The sequence below is a fragment of the Coregonus clupeaformis genome, chromosome 36 (assembly GCF_020615455.1).
Source record: "Coregonus clupeaformis isolate EN_2021a chromosome 36, ASM2061545v1, whole genome shotgun sequence".
NCBI lineage: Eukaryota > Metazoa > Chordata > Actinopteri > Salmoniformes > Salmonidae > Coregonus > Coregonus clupeaformis.
This window is the reverse complement of record NC_059227.1, coordinates 15373529-15396818: the sequence shown is the minus strand read 5'-3', so window position 1 is coordinate 15396818 and position 23290 is coordinate 15373529. Positions and strand designations below refer to the sequence as shown.

The 23290-nt window shown below is 42.4% G+C and overlaps 1 protein-coding gene across 16 annotated transcripts in view; it reads right to left on the bottom strand.

Annotated features, from left to right (window-relative positions):
• Positions 1-785: 785 nt before the first annotated feature.
• LOC121552334 (neurexin-3b) overlaps positions 786-23290 on the bottom strand; it is a 436890-nt gene continuing 414385 nt past the window's right edge. For 7 of the 16 annotated variants that reach the window (XM_041865166.2, XM_041865175.2, XM_041865173.2 and 4 more), the window contains 2 exons: positions 17069-17150; positions 786-3750 (listed from right to left, as the gene is read on the bottom strand). In XM_041865166.2, the coding sequence (XP_041721100.1) occupies positions 2744-3750; positions 17069-17150 (1089 nt within the window). In that variant the 3' untranslated portion in view covers positions 786-2743. Of the gene's footprint in view, positions 3751-6274; positions 6412-17068; positions 17151-23290 lie in introns of those variants that run through there. The other 9 variants (XM_041865177.2, XM_041865178.2, XM_041865179.2 and 6 more) reach the window with 4 other exon arrangements.

Genomic DNA, 23290 nt, shown 5'->3' with positions numbered 1-23290 from the left:
TGAGTTGTAGTGGGAGGACCACACAACACATCATTGCATGACTCCAAATTTACTTTGATATGATGGTTATTGTATCAATATTTGCATATAGGGGCTGTTTCCACCCCCATTTCTGGCATAATACATTTTACAGACACAAAAAGATCTCACTTTGTGTAGCGTATTTTGTTTTACTGACAAATTTGCTGTTTCCATCAGGCCTGTTGTGAAATGTTTTATTCTACATGTACTTTACTCTCAGAAAAAGGTTGGATGGAAACCTGGTTTGTAAAAAGGAAGTAGAGGTGAATATCTGGTCATGTTACCTGAAGATCAATCTAAAAATGTAGTATTGTGTTTAGGACTTTTAATTAGGGCTGTGACTATACCAGTATGACAATATTTTTTCCATGACAAAAATGAAAACGCGAAGCAGACTAAACTATTTTGTCCTTTAAAAACCTGCTGTGTGTAAAATATTGTGTGTTCTAGCTTGGAAAATAAATAAATATGACTCTGGATGACAACATAATGATGTTTGTTTCCAACATTAGGGCTGTTTTCCTAAAGAAGTTAAATCCGCTTTGTGATTTGTTTCCTTGCCACGATACTAACGAGTATCGCAATACTGGTATCGGCCCTTTAATGGCACTTTTTGGGGGATATTTTAATGGAAAATTATTATAATGTAATTGGAAAAAAAACGTTAATCCATTTTGCAATAAGATGGTTCAGGTAACGGATACAGGTTGAGGAACTGAATCCTGTTACTGATGAATGTACTTCTAAAAAGCTCATAAACCCTCTCCATGTCAACGCTTTTTATTTTTTATTTCTTATTCTTTTCCCCTTCTGTTCATGTCTATACTCTTTATCACATCCACACCACATGACAGACAACCAACCATACTCTACCATTGAAAACTTGGGGAAGAACATTTTATTGCTGGGATTTATTAATGGGTTGAAAAGCAGTAATAACAACACAAAATCAAAATGAATGTACACAACGACTTGAGATTTGCTTAGAATGTGAACTGAACAAGACACAATCAAATATATTAAGTAATAAATAAATACAAAAAATTTACTGCCAGCCCAAACGGTCATAAAAATGATAAGACTTCAAATGAAAACTGCACAATAAGGGGAGAAAGATAAACGTAAAAGAACAGCAAAAACAGAAAGGAAGGAACATAGACATCACAGTAAAAAATACATAATCCTGTATCTTAGTAAGGTGCCAGCGCTGGGTCTCAAAAATACACCAGATTCTTTCTTCATTATCAGGTTTCTCTTCACTGTTTTTATGTAAAAAACTAAACAAAAAAACAATCAACGTAATCCAGAATCAGGAGGCCCTAGTACAATATCGATTGACTTCTCCCAGTGGTCAAATATTCATGCATTTTAGAAACACCATCCAAAAAGAGTAGATTTTCTAACCTATCAACATTTTCCTCCTCTCCTTACAAATAAATGCAAGTACATCATCGTTTTCTCCAATAATCACTTTCTCAACATCAAAAAAAGGTTAGATTTTGTCATGTATTGTAGTACACCGAGAAAATAAATCAGCTCAAATGATCTGTCTGTACAATACAATACAAAAAACTCAAATGAAAACTCAAATGTTATGTACAATATTGACCTGCAAAGGACGACGGCTATGATGTAATAACATATGTAAACATATTTGTTGTTTTTGACACAGTTGACTGTGACAACAGAAAAAAATGCAAAACTTTTTCACATTAGATAAGTCTTCTTTAGCCACATTGTTTTCAATATTGTACCAAAAAAACTCTCAGACATCATGACTTTGACTAAACCTCCACACACTGAGAAATGGGACAAACAGAATGTAACAAATAACTGAATCAGTGGTCTATGGAAAACTGAATAAACTGAAATAAAAATGCTATAAGGGATCTAAAACATTGCATTTTGCCTGCTGCATCCACTCTAGTATGGTTGAATACCTTCTTGATTGTGGATGTCATGCATACTGTAGATGTCAAATCCTTATTTGAGACCATGGGAAAAAAATGTTTTTTTAAAAATGGAGATACATTACTGCACTACCATTCATTGAGCATTGACTGGTCAGCCCTGACAATGTCTCATCCCTCAAAAAGCATAAGGCAGAAAAAAGACTCCTTAGCTACCACACACGTACCTTCCCTCATACCAATGCTAGGCATAGAAATGTAAATGTTTTATGCTAATTATGTTTTGTCAAACTTTAACTTTAACCGACCAATCGTTCTTATCTTCAGGTCCCTCACACAGATGCCAGCACCACATCACATACATCTCACATGCATGCTCAGAATGGCCGAAATGATGGTTGTTTGTTTTGTTATTTTACAGGGTTACAATGGACAAGGTTGTTTACGCCAAGGATCACACATCTCTGACAGTCACTTGGGAGGGATAGCGAAGTAACAGTGAAATATCTTACACTGCCAAACCTCTGGCAACGACTCCGGGCAGAGCTCCGTCATCTCGTCACAACAAGGTCTCTTATAGTGGTGTCCCTATCAGCGTGTTTCTCCGTATGCTTACCATAGTGTGCTTTTAGGTCACAGTACATTTGAAAATGTTTAAACTTGGACTCATTCACTTAGAGTTCTCATGAGCAGATTTTGTTTTCCTTTTTAAATTACAGCTCCCAATATGGTACTGTCAAGCGTTTATTCCTATTTTCTCCAAACAGTTTTTGAATAATTTTTTGTTTGCGTTGGGAATGGTTGATTTTTTTCTATACATAGTATTCCTTGTCCTTGTCTTTCGGTCTCTTGCTGCTGGCTCCCTTGGCGCCACTGCCCCCGCTGGGCGTTTTGTCTTTCACCACGGCGCCGTTGGTCTGTGCCGAGTTGCTGATGTAATTCCGTGTCTCGTCTACCTGGTAGGAGCCTTCGTCTCTGTTCCTGTACTTGTACATGGCGTAGAGGAGGATGAGGATGCAGAGTGCCGCGGCCGAGACGATGCCCACCACCATGCCCGTTGTGCTGCTGGATTCTCGTATAACCTCCGAGGCCCCCGGGGGCACCCGCCTTACGATAGGTACAGTGGGTAACGTGGCAGGCACTGTGCGTAGCATGGGTGAGGTGATGAGGGGCCCGCGGGGCTTGGTGCCATCCAGGTCGAAGGACGCGGTCGGCAGAGGCAGCAGGACTATGTCCGGCTGTAGGGGTTTGATCACCTCACGGTTGTCCATTTTTCCGGCGGGCAGTTTGGGCGGCGTGCCATCCGAGGGGAGGGACGCCTCCGCTACAGTGCCCCCGAGGTTGGGTAGAGGCGGGGTGGGTGTAGTCCTACCCGCCTCTGAGGCTTTGCTAGGCCTCAAGTCCTTGGCCTCCCACTTGGGCGCGAGAGCTTTGTAGCCACCTTCATAGGCCGACGTGGTCAAGATCTTATCTGTTACCAGGGAGAAGGTGGTGTAAAAATCTTCATCGTCAGTGGGGGGCAGGCTAGAGTCGAAATCTTCGCCAGAGCCAAACCCCGATATCACCATTCCATCACCATCATCATCATCACCACCACCACCATCAAGACCATCATCACCATCATCACAATCATCGCTGCCTCGGTCCGACAAGCAAGGTACCCCCGCCTCAGTGGCCATAGGCAGGGACTCTTTGGTGGCCTCGATAATGGTGAGGACGGGCCGGAGGGTTGGGGGGAGGGGGGTAAAAGGAGAATGGGTGGAGACAGGAGGGATGTCTATGGGATCCTCTACAAGTACGGGGATGACTAACTCCCCTCCTGCAAACAGAAACAGAAAAGAGAAGAGTTAGAAGACATGCAAGACGTTCTGAACAAAGACAATAGCTAATCAATCAAACACCAGAAAATAATTACATAAAACATAAAAAGCAAAGCGGAACAAAAACAAACAAAAGGAAATCATATCAACATTAAAGAAAAAATAATAAAGAACAGAAAATACCATACCAGTGCAAATTCAATGAAACCAGAACCAACCAAACAAGACCATGAACTGAAAAGAAACAATAGCCATAGACATGTCTACATTGAATCAAAAGGCTGCAAGGGATGTGCAAGGGAGGGCCAAAATATCAAACAGAGTTTTTACCACACCTAAAATTCCTACGCTTCAAGTTCAATAACAATTGTACTCTTTTGTGGACAAAGATATCATTATTGGTGCTGGCTTTGTAGCTCTGGGACCTACACACCAGAGGGGTGTAACTGTATTGATTATGTCTGGTCTAGCATTGCTAGTGTCTGGATACATGCATACAATATAAGCTTGAGAAATACACTGACTGTACAAAATGTTCTTTCCATGACATAGACTGACCAGGTGAATCCAGGTGAAAACTATGATCCCTTATTGATGTCACTTGTTAAATCCACTTCAATCAATGTAGATGAAGGGGAGGAAACAGGTTAAAGAAGGATTTTTAAGCCTTGAGACAATTGAGACATGGATTGTGTATGTGTACCATTCAGAGGGTGAATGGGAAAGACAAAATATTTAAGTGCCTTTGAATGGGGTATGGTAGTAGGTGCCAGGTGCACCAGTTTGAGTGTGTCAAGATCAGCAACGCTGCTGGGTTTTTCACGCTCAACAGTTTCCTGTGTGTATCAAGAATGGTCCACCACCCAAAGGACATCCAGCCAACTTGACACATCTGTCAGAAGCATTGGAGTCAACATGGGCCAGCATCCCTGTGGAATGCTTTCGACACCTTGTACAGTCCATGCCCTGACGAATTGAAACTGTTCTGAGGGCAAAAGGGGGTGCAACTCAATATTAGGAAGGTGTTCCTAATGTTTTGTACACTCAGTATATGTTCTAACTAATAACTCTCAAGTTTTGCTGAAAGGCAAAGACAGCTTGCTATAGTCTTATAGTTTTTGTAGCTACTAGGGCACTCTTCTCTGAATTCCTAATATAAAGCAATAAGGCATCAACATAAAGTGATGTTTGAAAAAAAAAAAAATAATAAAAAAAAAAAAAAGAAGTGAGATTTTGCTTTCCCATGTGGTTTTGGATTATTGGCCAATGCAAATAATAATGGAGATAGAGGTTAACCTTCTCGGGTTCCTCTAAGGTGCAGAGAACAGGCTAAACTTTCTGTAGCTATTGTTAAGGTCTAACAAAATGAAACTGAGCTAAATACCCTTCTTATATTCATGTTTTCTCTATGGTGACTTCCGTAGGCTCCCCCACAGACCCTAGACCCTTGCCTTTTGACTTATCTTATACAGTTACCACAATGGCACAAAGTCACTTGACAGTTCAACAACAACTGAATGTTCTGCTTTTATTTATTGTCAAGTGTAGAAGCCCACTTATATCAGTATCAGTTACTATATGTGTGTTCTTGGCTAGTTTTGGAACATGCATCTATATTTCTTTTACCTTCTCTTGTCCTTTATTATCTTATTTTACTATTACGGCTGTTTCTAAAAACATACAAAAGTAACATTCAGATGTCGGTTGAATCTGCATAAACCTCTTGCCAAGGTGGCTAGCTTGTACACTGCAAAGGCTCATCACAAACAGGGCACTAAAAGAAGATGCAAATCTCTAACAACAATACAAATTCTACAAAAGAAAACAAAAGGAAAAAAAGAAAATATAAGTAAAGCAATGCAAACACAGTTAAGACTGTCAAACTGAGAGCTAAAGCAAACTTCTTCAACATTCACAAACTAAAGGCACAGACAGATTTATCCATAAGAAGGATTAGTACGTAGAAAGAGGTAAAATAAAGTCAGCTTGGAAAATCATAAGAGAGCCTACAAAAAATAGTTTTCAAAAGGAAGAAAGCATACCATCAATTTTGTCAACTTACATCAACAAATTGCCCGCATGATTTTGGCAGGAAGAAAACAATTTACAAAAGAAAGTTGTGTGAGAATGCTTTTGGACAAGTTAGGTTAGTTTCTTTTGAACAATTTTGATTAATTGATTAAGTTATATATCTTTTAGACAGGATGGTACAGGGAGGAAACAACACATACATCCACACATCATGACATGAAAAATAATCTTCACCATTCTGTTCAGGATTTTTTTTCTTCTTTTGATATAGTCGTTTTTGTTTTAAAAAAAGAAAACTGTACATCTATAGATAAGTCTGGGCTTTGTGAGAGATAAGCTGCTTTTACGTAGCTTCTCCATAAATATCTACAGTCTGATTATTGAACGTTTTTTTTTCCTTTAACTTGAACTTCGTTGTTCATTAGTTTTGAATGAATGGATGACTGTATCTTAACATCTCTATGTAAAGGGGGGTTTGGGTGGGGGGTGGGGGGGTGGGGGGTGAGAGGGGGTTGGGACCTATGAACAGACTAGGTAAAAAATGACATAGATGGGGGTGAATGTGTACGTCAGTTGCCATGTCCATGTAAAGGTGGCACGAAGCGGCCGGGCAGCATTAGAGCTTTTGGCTGTAAGGAAGGGACGGGGACATACAAACAATGAGCATATACATGCCCATCTACAAAAGAGAACAGCACTTTCAACACAGTTTTTTACAAACCCTAAGCTGCAACTTCTTTCTTTGCCATGCACAAATTAATAATCAATTAATTCATTATAATCCAAATGTAATCAAAATTGCTAACAGGAAAGAATATATCAGTGTAAGAACAGCTTTGAAACAATTTGAAACAGATAGTGGTGAGGATAGTTGTATTTTTGAGTTTTCTTCTCTTTTTTTCTCAATGAAATGATTTTGTAATTTGTAATTGTATAATGGCTCAGGTGTTTTGGGTAGCCAATCAGAGCAGTGGATTTCCAACCACAGTCGACCAATCAAAATCATTAAGAAAAAAGGAAGAAATGTACTAATTAAGAATAAATCATGATAACATTATCAATAGTACTTCTAAGCTAATTATCAGATTGTTAAAGAGGTAATTTCAGTAATTAACATAGATATCCACATATATGTATGTTTACATATATGTACAAACAGACAAATAAAAAAAACAATTGGCAAGCAAGAAATTAAAAGCATAAAAAATTCTCACACACTATCAAAGATGAACAACCAGAAAGCACACACTGAGGCAGACGTAGAGAGGAGGGACAGTTCGTAGGGGAAATTGTCACCAACTTCATATAGTAACTAATAATAATAACATTGTTATTAGTTATTTCTTTATGAAATACATATCTGTTGTTAGTATTTTTAAAACACAAAACAGGCGTGCAATCTGGGTGTACGTCAGAGAGAGGTAAGAAAATATTGGACATTGGATATTTTAGTTGTTTTTACTATAAGGTTCATGTTTAATGCATGCTTTAAGTAAGTTGCATTTAGGGAGAGTAATATACAGTAACAGTACAGCAAGCTGGGGGTCATGGTGGCAGGAGGGGGTTAAAGGTCACTAGAGGTCATCGTACCAAAGGCTGTAGGGTATATTGTTTTCAGGCAAAGAACCATTTACTATTATCAGACATTAACCATCTGGTAGGAAGAAGGAAAACCATTGGTGATAGTATTTACCTAATCAATCAAGTGGAAGTTAATTAATTAACGTCGACTTTTAGTAAATGTTTAGTTCAGTTTTATGCTAATGCATAACCAACAGCCTTTGCTTGACAGATAAACAGTGTTTAGACAAAGTTCCATAAGAGGGCACAAGGAGTTGGGGCTATCCATGCCCCATGGGGACAAGAACATTTCTTTTTAGATGTATAGTCCTGGTTCTCCTGCTTTGGGCTCTGGAACAGTTCTCTGAGAGACGTGATTGGATAAAATTGTGTATATAGGTTTATCACTATGAAAGAGAGCTTAGGTATCTTTAGCGTTATTGGTTGGTACTTGCCTTAGGATGTCAATGTACATGTCACGTTATTTAGCTAACACAACCTATAGGGTCCGTGGATCACCGCCAAGCCCAGGTGTGTAGTCTAGAGACAATATACTCTGCTCTGTACACAGCATTCCTGTTGCCATTGTGTGACTATGGTAATGTTTTAATCAGGAATCGGCTACCTGCCTTGTTAGAAAAACAGTAGCATTGCTCACTAAGTGATTTCAGAGTCTGTTTATCTCTGTCTACCCTGTATCGTCTTGGCCTTGTTTGCATCCGTACGCTCACTCCTTCATTCCTGAATGTCTAAAAGCTTTTGGCAATTGTTAGCTTTCCTGCTAGATCAACAAACGCTTTGCATCCCATCCGAAGGGAGCTGCCTGAGTGTGTGAGAGTGTGTGTGTGTGAGTGTGTGTGTGTCTGAGAGGTGTGTGTGTGTGGCTCTAGGAAGAAAAAGCCTGCCAGAGGACCTTGACGTTTTAGTAAACACTTTAATCCTCTACATTAGCACTCTAACCAGCACTGCACATTTCTCAGTGTTTTACCTCAGTGCAAACACTGCACATTCTAATGGGTTTGCTTAACGAAACGCAGTTTCTTTAGTTTTCTCAGCTAATGTCAAGACAGAGGGGCTTTGTGCTAAGCCTCCCTTCCTTCACAAATAAGTCTACAGTGTACACTTCAGTAGACCTGGAGGTACACCTGCTAGTGTTTTCTTTCTCTCTCTCTTTCTTTCTCCCATGGTGATAAAGTCTAGAAAGAAAAGCCTTGAGACTAAATAGGGAAGCAGTATGATGTACTAACATCTTCTGACGTCATCCTATAAACAAAGTGGTCCTTCAGACAGACGAACGCTAATGTAGGATGCGTCAGACTAGACGGGACAAAAGCAGTTTGAACAAAACCATCCTCAACCTCACTAGTGACCTGAACATCCGGAGGGAACCAGATTATGATCAAAATCTCAGAGCAGCAGTTTCTGTCCTCCCCAAGTTTTAAGTTTCAAGTTTTATTAGCCGTATGGAGATGAGTCCCGTCATGCAGCGTGTCATAGAGCCCTGCACAGGCATGAATTTTAAGCCCTACCCATGCCCGCGACGTTCAGGCCCTACCCTACCCAGGCCCAATTACTTCCGCCAAATTTAAGGCCCGGCACTGCCAGAAACCCGAAATCAGAAATAACTTCCTCCGTTAGTAAATCCATTACCTGCTCCTCTCCGTCTGTCACTCACTCCTTGCGTGCAGCCAACTCGCTCTGCATGCACTCTGCTTATGGCGGATCTGAGTCTGTGAGTATCCATAGCAACGGCTTTGCTTGGGCTGCTATGCTCAATGACAAGACATGAGAAAGCTAGCTACTTTTCTTCACTCAGAACAAAACTCAAGGAATATTATTTTCTGTGAAATAATCTCTCCTGTCTTATATTTGACGAGGTTGAAGCACTTCTGACACCATGTTATGATTTTAGTCAGATATGACTGTACCGCGCAGCAGAGCATGAGCAAATGGGTCAGCTTCAAAATGTTAGTGATCAATTTAGTGATACCCGAGCCCTGCCTGTACCCTGATGAAAAAATAGGCCCTACCCGGCCCTAAGCCGATGTATAATGTCAGGGCCCTTCGGGCTCGGGTTGGGTAGCAGAGCTCTAAGGCTCGGGGTTTATTGGCTGGGACACCACAGAGAGAGAGACAGCAGGCAGGCAGCACAACGACACCGGCCCAGACACGGCCACACTGACTCAATGGGATTTTACAGGGCTGGTAGAAGATTGTGGGTGAGTCAGTAGTTTTTGGGCCAAAAAGCCCATTGTGCCTTAGTGCATTGTCGCCCAGAGGCCTACTGAAGAAAATGAATTCACCTCTGGCTCTGCTGCAGAGAGATGAATACAAGAGCGAGAGAGAGAGAGTGGCTCCGCTCCTCTCCAGCGAGCAACAACACAACACTTAGACCTAGATTTAAGCAGATCAAGAGTTAACCGGTGATAGCAGACACCCGCATAGTGGATGTTTTGGAGGTGTTAGAGGTGGAACTGTGTTGGAGCCGTCAAATCGGTGAGCAGCTGCTCTTGCGATCATTGTCAGGAAGCCACACCCACTCTACTCGCATTACAAGTTCAGAGCGAGAAAGTGTAGGCTATTTAAGCAATAAGGCCCGAGGGGGTGTGGAATATGGCCAATATATATCACAAAACCCTGTGGTGCCTTATTGCTATTATAAACGGGTTACCAACTTAATTAGAGTAGTAAAAATAAATGTTTTGTCCTACCCGTGGTATACGGTCTGATATACCACGGCTGTCAGCCAATCAGCACTTAGGGCTCGAACCACCCAGTTTATAAATATAAATAATTACACTCAAATTAAAAAATAGGGATTTCTATCATCCTAATCAAGGTGTAGATTACATCTCACATTCCAGTGTTTGAACTTGTAAACAAGGCTGCATGGGATTTCTATTAATGTGACTCCATGCAACCAATGGCAATGTCCGCTTAAGGTATAATGCCAGGAGCATTATGGATTTGACAACTCTAATGCAGTTCCACCTCCGACACCGCCAAAACAACTGCTATGCGGATGTCGGCTAAAGTGGATCTGATTGAATAAAGCCCTTACTCTCAGAGTATTAAAAGGGATATATAGCACCTGGGCTTATTATAACATACAAGTGCATCGGGGGAAGTAAAAATAACTTATCCTATCATCTAGGACCCCTGGGGGTACTTGGCCTATCCACAGGGGTTACTTGAGAAGACTCATGAGACCATAGGCCTACTGGTAAAATGCACATGAGGGGGTGCTTCAGGGGTACTCCAGGCGGCGCAAAATTCAGTTGATGGTACAGTAACAGAAAAAGGTTGGGAACCACTGATCAATGGGGCACAAACTTAAAAGTTTATATTTTCCACTCGAGGTAAATCTCAGTAGCATAAATCTAAGAGAAGATTGACAGCTTGTCAGAATACAGACAGCAAGACAGGAAGAAATCTTCACCAGTTTGTGAGGAAGCACCAATGTCCTACTCTACAGGGGTGAGGGGGACTTCTTTTTCAGAGGGGTGTCCCTTATCCGGGCGTGTGGGTGGCAGATATCCGGGCGTCTCCGGACGTGTGGGGGGTGTCCTCCTGTCCTATCCTTTAACCAGTCACCTAGCATGGAAGATAGCTAGGATGTTTTTTTGTCGAGTTGTGCTGTCCTTTGTAGGACAGTGTGGCAGATAGGCACTCCGGCCTATTAAATTGGCATCCTCCAGCCAGCCAGCCACCGCTGTGTAAAGCAGCCAAGCGAGTACCCTGTCGGCCGGTCGATTTGTCGAAGGGCCATTAAGCTCACCTCACCGCTCTGATGACATGTCAGCTGAACAACCTTTAAACTGATCTGGGGCCTGCGTCAAAGTGACAGTCAGCCCGATGGGGCCTGACGATGGCAGCTCCAGCCAGCCAAGGTCCACCGTAATGCCACTAGGCGAGAGAGAGGGAGAGTCACTGATCTGTCCCGCTCATAGTTCACTCTCTCCTCATCGCGCCCGTCGCCCGCCTGACGCCCCCGCTTCGTCCTGGTCCTTCATATCATCAGCACTACCATCAGCACTACGATAAAGAAATCATGGGCTACATCGCTCCCGATCTAACACAGCCTCCTCAATGGCATCTCTTTCTATGTTTGCCTGCCGCCTCATGTGTTAAAGAGACATGCAGAATTAGGTTAGTCCTCCATTAGATCACTGGGCCTATTCATCGTCGTTGATACGCTAATCTAATGGCTCATGCGGTTACATTTCATAAGGTTTTATTACATGTCGTTTATCCTTCTGCTGGATGGCTGTCCTGTGTCCTCGTTTTATGCAGGCACTGTGAGACTGAAAGTGGCGCTGTGAAGTAAACTATCTCCGTACCTGACGACCTGCCGCTCTGCTCTTTGGGTTCTTTGAAAAATTATGTTGCACTGGATAAGAATGTCGGCTAAGTGACTAAAATGTAAATGTACAATGTAATGATTGGCCGAATTGGTTAGGCGTTAGGCTAACCAAAGTGATTGATCATCAGCAGCATTTATTGTAACGATGACCCCTCACAAGAGACTTGAACAGCATGTGGATTTCCTGGTTGATCAGTCAATTTGTCAACTTCTGAAGTGGCTTACATCTATCGGAGATTTAGCTGTCTAAATGAGGGTTGATAAGAAAGTAAGTTAAGGGAAATGTGCTTTATTGTGTTGTCATCTACTTATCGAATCGGTACAGCGTACAACTGTAGTTCTTGAAATGGAGTCAGCCCCAGGTGTAGAATATTCTGTTCCTGCACTGTTTCTCTCGCCTTCTTGTGGAACTCTCTCAGGATCAGAGGGTAGTTTCAGGTTGACAGTTTTAAAACATAGACAAAACAATCACAGACAAACAGTAAGAACAGACACAACAGGTTGGCAGACATACACAGACACAGAAACAAGACATCACAAGAAGCAGGAGGGGCACAGTGGAAGGGTTTTAAACCACCACTGCTGTCCCTAAACACATAACAACAGTGGGCAGGGCGGGGCAGGGTTAGCCTCAGAGCAGAGTTATGGGTGGAGGTAGAAGCATAGAAAATGTCCGCCAATCAAATCCACATGCATTAGCAGAAGGAGGAGGAGTCACCGAGGTAGTTACAGAAAGTTAGTCTTCTAGTCTATTGTACAGTCACGTACGTATGCATGCCACAAATGCCTTCTACTAGGAGCAACAGATATAGAATAGAAAAACAGATATACTTTGTGGCAATAAAATTATTTTTATGCCATCTGCATTCAAAACAGACATGTATATGCAGAAAGGCTGAGAGAAAGAAGGCGGGGTTGGATGGGGTTGGGTTGGGGTCGGGGTAGGATGTTGTGGGGGCGGGAGTCATTCTTTCACACACAACTTTCTTGAGACAGAATGGGGTTGCCTGCACAAGGCCCAAAAAAGGATGATGGCAATAAATTATTTTGTTGCCTTTCATTTCCTGTGTTGTAAATCGAAATGGGGGATGTTTCAGAATCAGCCTTTAATGGCACAAAAAACATAAACAAGAAGATGAGTAGGAGAACTGTAGTTTTTTTTTAACCACCAAAATATCATGCGGCACAAGATGAGGCAAAACGGAGGGAGCAGCTCTATCCTGGTAGATGGACGGATGAGGGCACCAAGATAAACAAATAAATACAAACAAACGAGTCAGGACAACTCAAATCATAAGCAAATGGAACAGATAGTCAGAAAGGGGTACATCAGAGGAGAGATGTCCAGAATGCGCTTCACCATGGAAAATAAAAATATTAAAATGAAAAAGAAACAAAACAAATAAAAAGCAATGTCATGCAACTGTTAACAAAACCGGAAGCAGGGGATCAGAATGAGGATATGAATTTCTGTGTCAACATGGTGAGAGGTATGTATGTATGACTGTGTATGACTAAATGTAGTTTACTATTACCATCACTATATGAGGGGGGGAGGGGGGGTACCAAGTTGACTAAATTCTGACTAACAAGTTCATAGTATACTGTAGTTACTGACTTACTCAAACCTTTGCTTTTGAGAATACTTGGGATTCAAGTTTTAATGTTAAACTTTTAAATTGTTCAAGCTGTCAGCCATGTCCATTTCATTTCTTCTAAGGTAAATACAGACGTAACTCCATGCCACAAGATAACATAAAGCTATCATATGCATGGCTTTGCAGAGGAAATTACTTTCTCCTGACAATTGTCAAATCAAAAGGACCACACACAAGAAAAGATAACATTCCTGCTAAAAAACCTTAAGCACAATTTCCACACAACGAATGCCCTTAGCCTACGTTACAATAAAACTACAAGATGACAAAGCTCTAGAGATTATAAACTGTAGAATTACTTCCTTATCCCTGTACACATATTCAGAAACCTATCTCAACACGGAAATATATAAATAAATAAAATATATAAATAAATAAGCCGAATCGTCGAGCCATGATCTTCTACCAGGAATAACAGAATAGGCCAATATAGCGTTTTCAATTGGTCTTAATGGAATCTGCTTCACATTGTGCTCGGTGAAAAGTGGACATATGTTTCGTAATTAGCCCGGGCATATTTAGGCAGATTAGTGAGGCATTAATTAGTGTTCTACGATGGCATTCTGAAGGACAGCCCAGTAATTAAAAAGCTTTCGCTTGCTAGTGAATGACTGCCATAGGGCTTCAGGGGAGGAGAGAGAGGGGGAGAGGTCCTTCACACCATAGATATACACTCACTGGCCAGTTTATTAGGTACACCCATCTAGTACCGGGTCGGACCCCCCTTTGCCTCCAGAACAGCCTAAATTATTCGGGGCATTCTACAAGGTGTCGGTAATGTTCCACAGGGATGTTGGTCCATGCTGACCCGATGGCATCACATAGTTGCTGCAGATTGGACAGCGGTACATTCATGCTGCGAACAGCCCGTTCCATCTCATCCTAAAGATGCTCTATTGGGTTGAGGTCTGGGGACTGCGCAGGCCACTCAAGTAAACTGAACTCGCTGTCATGTTCCAGGCAATATATTTCCACTCTTCAATTGTCCAGTGTTGGTGATCGCGTGCCCACTGGAGCCGCTTCTTCTTGTTTTTAGTTGATAGGAGTGGAACCCACTGCAATAGCCCATCCGTGACAAGGATTGACAAGTTGTGCGTTCCCAAGATGCCGTTCTGCACAACATTGTTGTACTGCGCCGTTATTTGTCTGATTGTGGCCCGCCTGTTAGCTTGCACGATTCTTGCCATTCTCCTTTGACCTCTCTTATCAACAACCTGTTTTCGGCCACAGGACTGCCGCTGACTGGATGTTTTTTGTTTGTCACACCATTCTCAGTAAAACCTAGTAATTTCTATTTCCGTGCTGGTTCGCCCACTGAACCAGACAGTATTAGTTAGTAGTTATTCATTCTCAGGCGCAATAGGAGTCTATCTGGGTTTATTATCCTCATACGACAGACAACACGACTGCGTGAGCTCTGTTGGGAACATGATTGACAGCTTGATATGAATATTAACATGCATAAAACCCTAAACCCAAGTCGTCTCAAAACAAGTGACATGTTTCCATTTAAAACACACTTAATTATCACCTCTGATATTATGTGTTATTATTATTTCACACTACTGTTAAGTGAAGTGAGAGTAACAGTGCCTCCAGAAAGTATTCATACCCCTTGACTTATTCCACATGCTGTTGTGCTACAGCCTGAATTCAAAATTGACCCCCCCCCCCCAAAAAAAAATGAGTGAAAATATGTTTTTAGACATTTTTGCAAATGTATTGATAATGAAATACAGAAATATCTCATTTACATAAGTATTCACACCGCTGTGCTATGACACTCCAAATTGAGATGGCTGTCCAACCAAACTGAGCAACCGGGCAAGAAGGACCTTGGTCAGGGAGAACCCAATGACCAAGAACCCAATGACCACTCTGACAGAACTACAGAGTTCCTTGGCTGAGATGGGAGAACCTGCCAGAAGGTCAACAGTCTCTACAGCACTTCACCAATCTGGGCTTTATGGGAGAGTGGCCAGAAGGAAGCCACTCCTGAGAAAAAGGCACATGACAGCACGCCTGGAGTTTGTAAAAAGGAACATGAAGGACTCTGAGAGCATGAGGCAAAATATTCTGTGGTCTGATGAGACCAAAATTTAACTATTTGGCCTGAATGCAAAGCTCTACGTCTGGAGAAAACCAGGCACAGCTCATCTACTGTGAAGCATGTTGGTGGCAGCGTCACGCTATGGTGATGCTTTTCAGAGGCAGGGACTGGAAGTCTGGTAAGGATAGAGGAAACAATGAATGGAGCCAATATATTGTGGAAATCCTTGATGAAAACCTGCTTCCAAGTGCAAATGACCTTAGATTTACGTTCCAACAGGACAATGACCCTAAGCATACAGCCAAAGCAACGCTGGAATGGCTTCAGAACAAGAATGTCAAAGTCTTTGAGTGGCCCAGCCAAAGCCCAGACTTGAATCCCATTGAAAATCTGTGGAAATACTTGAAGATTGCTGTTCACCACCACTCCCCATCTAACTTAACAGAGCTTGAGAAAATCTGCTAGGAAGAATGGGAGAAAATCCCCAAATCCAGATGTGTAATCGCCACCACAGATGCTTCTACAAAATATTGACCCAGGGATGTGAACACTTTTGTAAATGAGACATTTCTGTACTTAATGTTTTATACATTTGCAAAAATGTATAAAAACATATTTTCAATTTGTCATTGTGGGGTATTGTGTGTAGATTGGTGAGAAAAAAGAATATATTTAATCCATTTTGAATTCAGGCTGTAACGCAACAAAATGTGGAATAAGTCAAGGGGTATGAATATTTTCTGAAGTCACTGTATATCTCACTTTAACCTGGTGACAAACTATGTGTGGTATAGGAGGAGAGACAGAAAAACGATGCGCACAGAAATTCGAGGATATCTGTTCTCTATTAGAATGTTTCAGGTAAGGCAAGCCTCCGACGTATAAGGAAACAAAGGAACAAACAGGAGAAAGAGAGAGGGGGAGGACTGGGTCCGTTGCAGTTAGTCTGCCACATATCACAGTATCTATGCTGAAAGCATTTTGTTCTTTGACATTTTTTCTCAAAATGTATCCTCTGTCGAGAAGACGCACACACACGCACAGCAAGAAACATGTCAACCATTTAAAACAGGACAGATACATTTTGAAGCATCAGTTTGGACAGGTGAACATGGAGCTTGATACTAATTTTGTACTTTTTGATTGAAAGTTTGCTCTCTTGAATGCTGAGAGAACAAAATTAGTATTAACGGTTTTAACCATGTTAACGACCAAAGGCCCCATTGCTAAGTGTAACTTATATCAGAGACTATACTAAAACTGTATCACTGACTATAGGCTATAACACTATACTATATGTGGGTGTGTCTAGAACTATGTATATATGCGGTTACTTACAGTTTGGAGCATAAACATAACTTAAAACTTAAAAAGTGACTTTTCTACAGAGGGCATGCTAAGGATATCATCTTACTTTCATCCAACTCCAAAGTGCTTAGAGCACTTTCAACTTTCCATTTAGCTAAAACCTTAGACTCGTGCTACTGTATCTCTTGGTGATTTTAGGAAGTCTTTTGAAGTTACACTTTTGGCTCCCATGGGACCTGATGCTTAGAGGAGAACGATCCTCTTTTTGGTTTTGGTTGCAAATCAAAGTAAGGAAGAAAGAAAGACTGGTAGGTCTGAGCAAGCACAACTCGACACACCCATCCCACCTGCGTGTCCGGAATCACACTCCTCCAGATCCTCGTCATCGCTGGAACACTCCGCTGACGATACTATGTCATCTGTCGTCTGCTGGTGGAAGGAAGACACAGAGGCACACAAGGGACAGACACACAGAGACAAACAGACAGAGAGAAGACATCAAAGAACATGGTGAGAGGCTGAACAGCACATTGAGTCACAAACACACACTATGAATCACCTAAGTTAAAGATATCTGTATGGAAGCTGTTTTGAATCAGCCGAGAGGAGAAAATCTTAACAAATTGGACAGTTCTTGATTTCCTTGTCCCAAATATTTTATTCCATCCATCCTCAACCCCAGGACGTGGGTGCTCACATTACACCATGATTCCCTAGTTGATCCTGCACTGGGAAAAAAATGCCGACAAGCAAACAGCGAGCTGCTTTATTAGTGTGCACATTATTATGTGCAGAAACATCAAATAAGAGACGGAGGCGCAGAATATGGACCCACAAATGGCTGGAGAGACTATAACTTTTAGGGTAATAATATAACTTTTTTTTATATAAAACCAGGTTGCTATAGGGGAGAGGCTATTTTATCCCAGCCTTTATCTTTTTGGTTTCTGTCATTGTAGGACGCAGAGGTAAAATTGAAAAGGCTGCGTTCTCTCCACAGCTCCACCAATATGTCTTCCATCACCTCGGTCCACATGGTGCGTGTTGTTGTTGCTTTCCTCTTCACCATGATTGGGCGAGTTTGTTTAGCATGGCCCGGTACCCCGGGTGGGTGGAGATTTCACTTAAGGACCAATAGAATGGTCTAAAATGTACAAACTCCGCCCACCCGGGAAACCGGGCTATGCAAAACGAACTTGCCCATTGTTTTGGTCTCACATTTTTATTTATTTAACCTTTATTTAACCAGGTAGGCCATTTACAACTGCGACCTGGCCAAGACAAAGCAAAGCAGTGCGATAAAAACAACAACAACACAAAGTTACATATGGGATAAACAAAAACTTACAGTCAATAACACAATTGAAAAATAGATAATCTATATACAGTGTGTGCAAATGTAGTAAGTTATGGAGGTAAGGCAATAAATAGGCCATAGTGCAAAATAATTACAATTTAGTATTAACACTGGAGTGATAGATGTGCAGAAGATGATGTGCAAATAGAGATACTGGGGTGCAAATGAGCAAAATAAATAACAATATGGGGATGAGGTAGTTGGGTGGGCTAATTACAGATGGGCTGTGTACAGGTGCAGTGATCGGTAAGCTGCTCTGACAACTGATGCTTAAAGTTAGTGAGGGAGATAAGAGTCTCCAGCTTCAGAGATTTTTGCAGTTCGTTCCAGTCATTGGCAGCAGAGAACTGGAAGGAATGGCGGCCAAAGGAGGTGTTGGCTTTGGGGATGACCAGTGAGATATACCTGCTGGAGCGCATACTACGGGTGGGTGTTGTTATGGTGACCAATGAGCTAAGATAAGGCGGGGATTTGCCTAGCAGTGATTTATAGATGACCTGGAGCCAGTGGGTTTGGCGACGAATATGTAGTGAGGGCCAGCCAACGAGAGCGTACAGGTCACAATGGTGGGTAGTATATGAGGCTTTGGTGCCAAAACGGATGGCAATGTGATAGACTACATCCAATTTGCTGAGTAGAGTGTTGGAGGCCATTTTGTAAATGACATCGCTGAAGTGCTTATTGGCTTTTGGCAGTAGTCCTTGCCCAATCTCGTCGTAGCACTGCTCATACTACAAGATTTCACCCTGATCATGAACATTTATCAGGGACGGCAAAAACGTTGCGGATTCGCGGCAAAATTGTGTAGTGTATGCCCGGCAACAATCTCCTACTACCATCCCACTCAAGGACATCTAACCAGCCTATACTGTACATAAGGTAGGTTTTCAGAGTATTCCACCCCGGCCCGAGCTTCCTACAGTACATCACCTCAAGTCAAACATCTTTCATTGTGTTTATCATTCTTTACTTTGTGTTCTCTCCTCCCTCTCCGCCTACAGATAATTGTTTTCCTTTTAGCTGTCCTTTCCTTCCTGCTCAAATTATTTACAGCCCGCTCTTCCTCTCCTCCTCTCCTCCTCCTCTCCTTCTTCTACAATCAATGGCCTCTCATGAAACACCCAGAGCCACAGATCAGCCTTGTCCTACTGAAATGCTGTGATTTGTGCAGTAGAGAGGGGGAACGGTCGGGGGACGACGACTGCGTCCCAAATGGCACCATATTCCCTATATAGTGCACTACTTTTGACCAGAGCCCTATGGGAACTGGTCAAAAGTAGTGCACTAAATAGGGAATAGGGTGCCATTTGGGATGCAGATGAATTTGAGGCGCTTGCCGACCGGGTGGATTATCAGCCAACCTCCAGTATCCCACAATTCTGATTTATACCCTCGCCTCTTCTCTCGAGCCTCACACGGGGAGGACGGAGAGGTCGTATTTCAGCGTGACGTGGAGCGGCGTTTATTAGAAGGGATCAGCAGGTAGATAAAATAAAAGGTGTCACAGAGCAGGGTTATGAAATCACAGCGCTGATTGAGTTTGCAGTGCTGGACCACCATGCTGCCTGCTAGGCTTTAAATATCATTGAGTTTGACAGACTAATGAAACGCGGCTGCTGCTGCCTTCACCTCCTCCGCCACCTCCATGATAGCCGTAGCCGCCCTGGAGAAGGCAGTCAGGCAGTGGCCCTGATATGCCGGCGAATACACACACTCCACGGTTAGCGAGTCAATTTATTAGAAATATATTCAGAGAGAGAGAGAGAGAGAAAGAAGAGAGAGAGGGAGTGATAGAGAGGGTGATGTGGTGTGTGTGTGTGTGTGTGCGTGTGTGTGTGCGTGCGAGAGAGAGAGAGAAATAAGTCACAGAAGAAAGAAGGGAAACTCTCTAAACTGAATTGCTGTAAAATATATGATATATATGATGTGATTCATTGAAGTCACATTATGTGTATAAAAAGCCTGGTTATTCCTGAGAGAAGATATTGCTCGCTGCTTGCTGGTTATTCTGATCGCAAACGCAGAAAAGGACATAGAGAGAAGAGAAGAAAACTAACCCAGACTTCAAACAATGGCTGTTCCACCAATCTCAGTCTCTCCCCACACATCTCAGCTCACTATCAATCCAAATCTCACAGCTGCCCTGGATATATTGTTTCAGCTGTGAGCCCAACACATTCTAGGTCTTTGGTTTTCAGCTTCAGCCCAAAACATCCTTATGCCTGTACCCATCTGCTTGTATGTAACCAACGCCTGACACACTGTACACACTGAACATGTTTGAAGCCTGTGTGCCTGAGGAAGTCTCTGCCCTGAGGCTCTCACCTATTCTCCAATATGTCTCACAGTATAGAGATGTTGGAGTCTAGGAATACATGTACCACAGTCTCACAGCATAGGGAACCCACGTCTGAGTTGGAAAACAAACCCACAACAGGACCAGAGGAGATTGGCCACCATGCAACAGGCAGCGGGGTGCTCTGTCAGGAAGTAGAGGGATGGAGAGATGGTTGGTTGATGCTTTCTGTCTGAGTCTAGAGACAAACCCACAACAGGACCATAGGAGATGGGAGGTTGGCCACCATGCGACAGGCAACAGGATGTTGTGTCAGGCAGTAACAAAGCTATCATGGTTCTCAGCCTGGGAAATCCGTCTCTCACTGGGTTTTGTAATCTCTCTCCTCTCTCTCTGACCCAATATCACACAGAGACCAGAATACTAGAACTGAACTGACAGAAAAAACTTGAGGGTTTGGAGTTCAACAAAATAAGGAAAGTCTGTGTTGGTTCTTCACTTTATACAGGTTTGATGAAAGATACATCTAAGTGGACAGGTTCTGAATCATGCATATCCTCTATTTTTGGAAGTTAATGCAGATCAGATTACATTTCCTGACATAGATTACATTCAAAGTCAAATCCACAATGTTTTTAACTGAGATGTTTGAGATAGTCTAGGCTTCTAAAGCTTTAATCCCCACCTTTACGCTGATGCAAAACCAATGAACTGATGCCTGCATTATGAATCATACACCTGTCTCCTAGACGGTCAGAAACATCAGTATTGGTCTTCACAAAGTTTGCTGCTTCAGTGTTTTTAGATATTTTTGTCAGATGTTACTATGGTATACTGAAGTATAATTACAAGCATTCCATAAGTGTCAAAGGCTTTTATTGACAATTACATTAAGTTTATGCAAAGAGTCAATATTTGCAGTGTTGACCCTTCTTTTTCAAGACCTCTGCAATCCGCCCTGGCATGCTGTCAATTAACTTCTGGGCCACATCCTGACTGATGGCAGCTCATTCTTGCATAATCAATGCTTGGAGTTAGTCAGAATTTGTGGGTTTTTGTTTGTCCACCCGCCTCTTGAGGATCGACCACAAGTTCTCAATGGGATTAAGATCTGTGGAGTTTCCTGGCCATTGACCCAAAATGTCGATGTTTTGTTCCCCGAGCCACTTAGTTATAACTTTGCCTTATGGCAAGGTGCTCCATCATGCTGGAAAAGGCATTGTTCGTCACCAAACTGTTCTTGGATGGTTGGGAGAAGTTGCTCTCGGAGGATGTGATGGTACCATTCTTTATTCATGGCTGTGTTCTTAGGCAAAATTGAGAGTGAGCCCACTCCCTTGGCTGAGAAGCAACCCCACACATGAATAGTCTCAGGATGCTTTACTGTTGGCATGACACAGGACAGATGGTAGTGCTCACCTTGTCTTCTCCGGACAAGCTTTTTTCCGGATGTCCCAAACAATCGGAAAGGGGATTCATCAGAGAAAATGACTTTACCCCAGTCCTCAGCAGTCCAATCCCTGTACCTTTTGCAGAATATATATTTTTTATTATTTCACCTTTATTTAACCAGGTAAGCCAGTTGAGAACAAGTTCTCATTTACAACTGCGACCTGGCCAAGATAAAGCAAAGCAGTGCGATAAAAACAACAACACAGAGTTACATATGGGGTAAAAAAACATAAAGTCAAAAAATACAACGGAAAATATATATACAGTGTGTGCAAATGTAGCAAGTTATGGAGGTAAGGCAATAAATAGGCTATAGTACAAAATAATTACAAATAGTATTAACACTGGAATGCTAGATGTGTAAGAGACGATGTGCAAATAGAGATACTGGGGTGCAAAAGAGCAAAATAAATAACAATATGGGGATGAGGTAGTTGGGTGGGCTAATTTAAGATGGGCTGTGTACAGGTGCAGTGATCGGTAAGGTGCTCTGACAACTGATGCTTAAAGTTAGTGAGGGAGATAAGAGTCTCCAGCTTCAGAGATTTTTGCAGTTCGTTCCAGTCATTGGCAGCAGAGAACTGGAAGGAATGGCGGCCAAAGGAGGTGTTGGCTTTGGGAATGACCAGTGAGATATACCTGCTGGAGCGCAGACCACGGGTGGGTGCTGCTATGGTGACCAATGAGCTAAGATAAGGCGGGGATTTGCCTAGCAGTGATTTATAGATGGCCTGGAGCCAGTGGGTTTGACGACGAACATGTAGTGAGGACCAGCCAATAAGAGCGTACAGGTCACAGTGGTGGGTAGTGTATGGGGCTTTGGAGACAAAACGGATGGCACTGTGATAGACTACATCCAATTTGCTGAGTAGAGTGTTGGAGGCTATTTTGTAAATGACATCGCCGAAGTCAAGGATCGGTAGGATAGTCAGTTTTACGAGGGCATGTTTGGCAGCATGAGTGAAGGAGGCTTTGCTGCGAAATAGGAAGCCGATTCTAGATTTAACTTTGGATTGGAGATTCTTAATGTGAGTCTGGAAGGAGAGTTTACAGTCTAACCAGACACCTAGGTATTTGTAGTTGTCCACATACTCTAGGTCAGACCCGTCGAGAGTGGTGATTCTAGTCGGGTGGGCGGGTGCCAGCAGCGTTCGGTTGAAGAGCATGCATTTAGTTTTACTAGTGTTTAAGAGCAGTTGGAGGCTACTGAAGGAGTGTTGTATGGCATTGAAGCTCGTTTGGAGGTTTGTTAACACAGTGTCCAATGAAGGGCCAGATGTATCCAAAATGGTGTCGTCTGCGTAGAGGTGGATCTGAGAGTCACCAGCAGCAAGAGCGACATCATTGATATACACGGAGAAAAGAGTCGGCCCAAGAATTGAACCCTGTGGCACCCCCATAGAGACTGCCATAGGTCCAGACAACAGGCCCTCCGATTTGACACATTGACCTCTATCTGAGAAG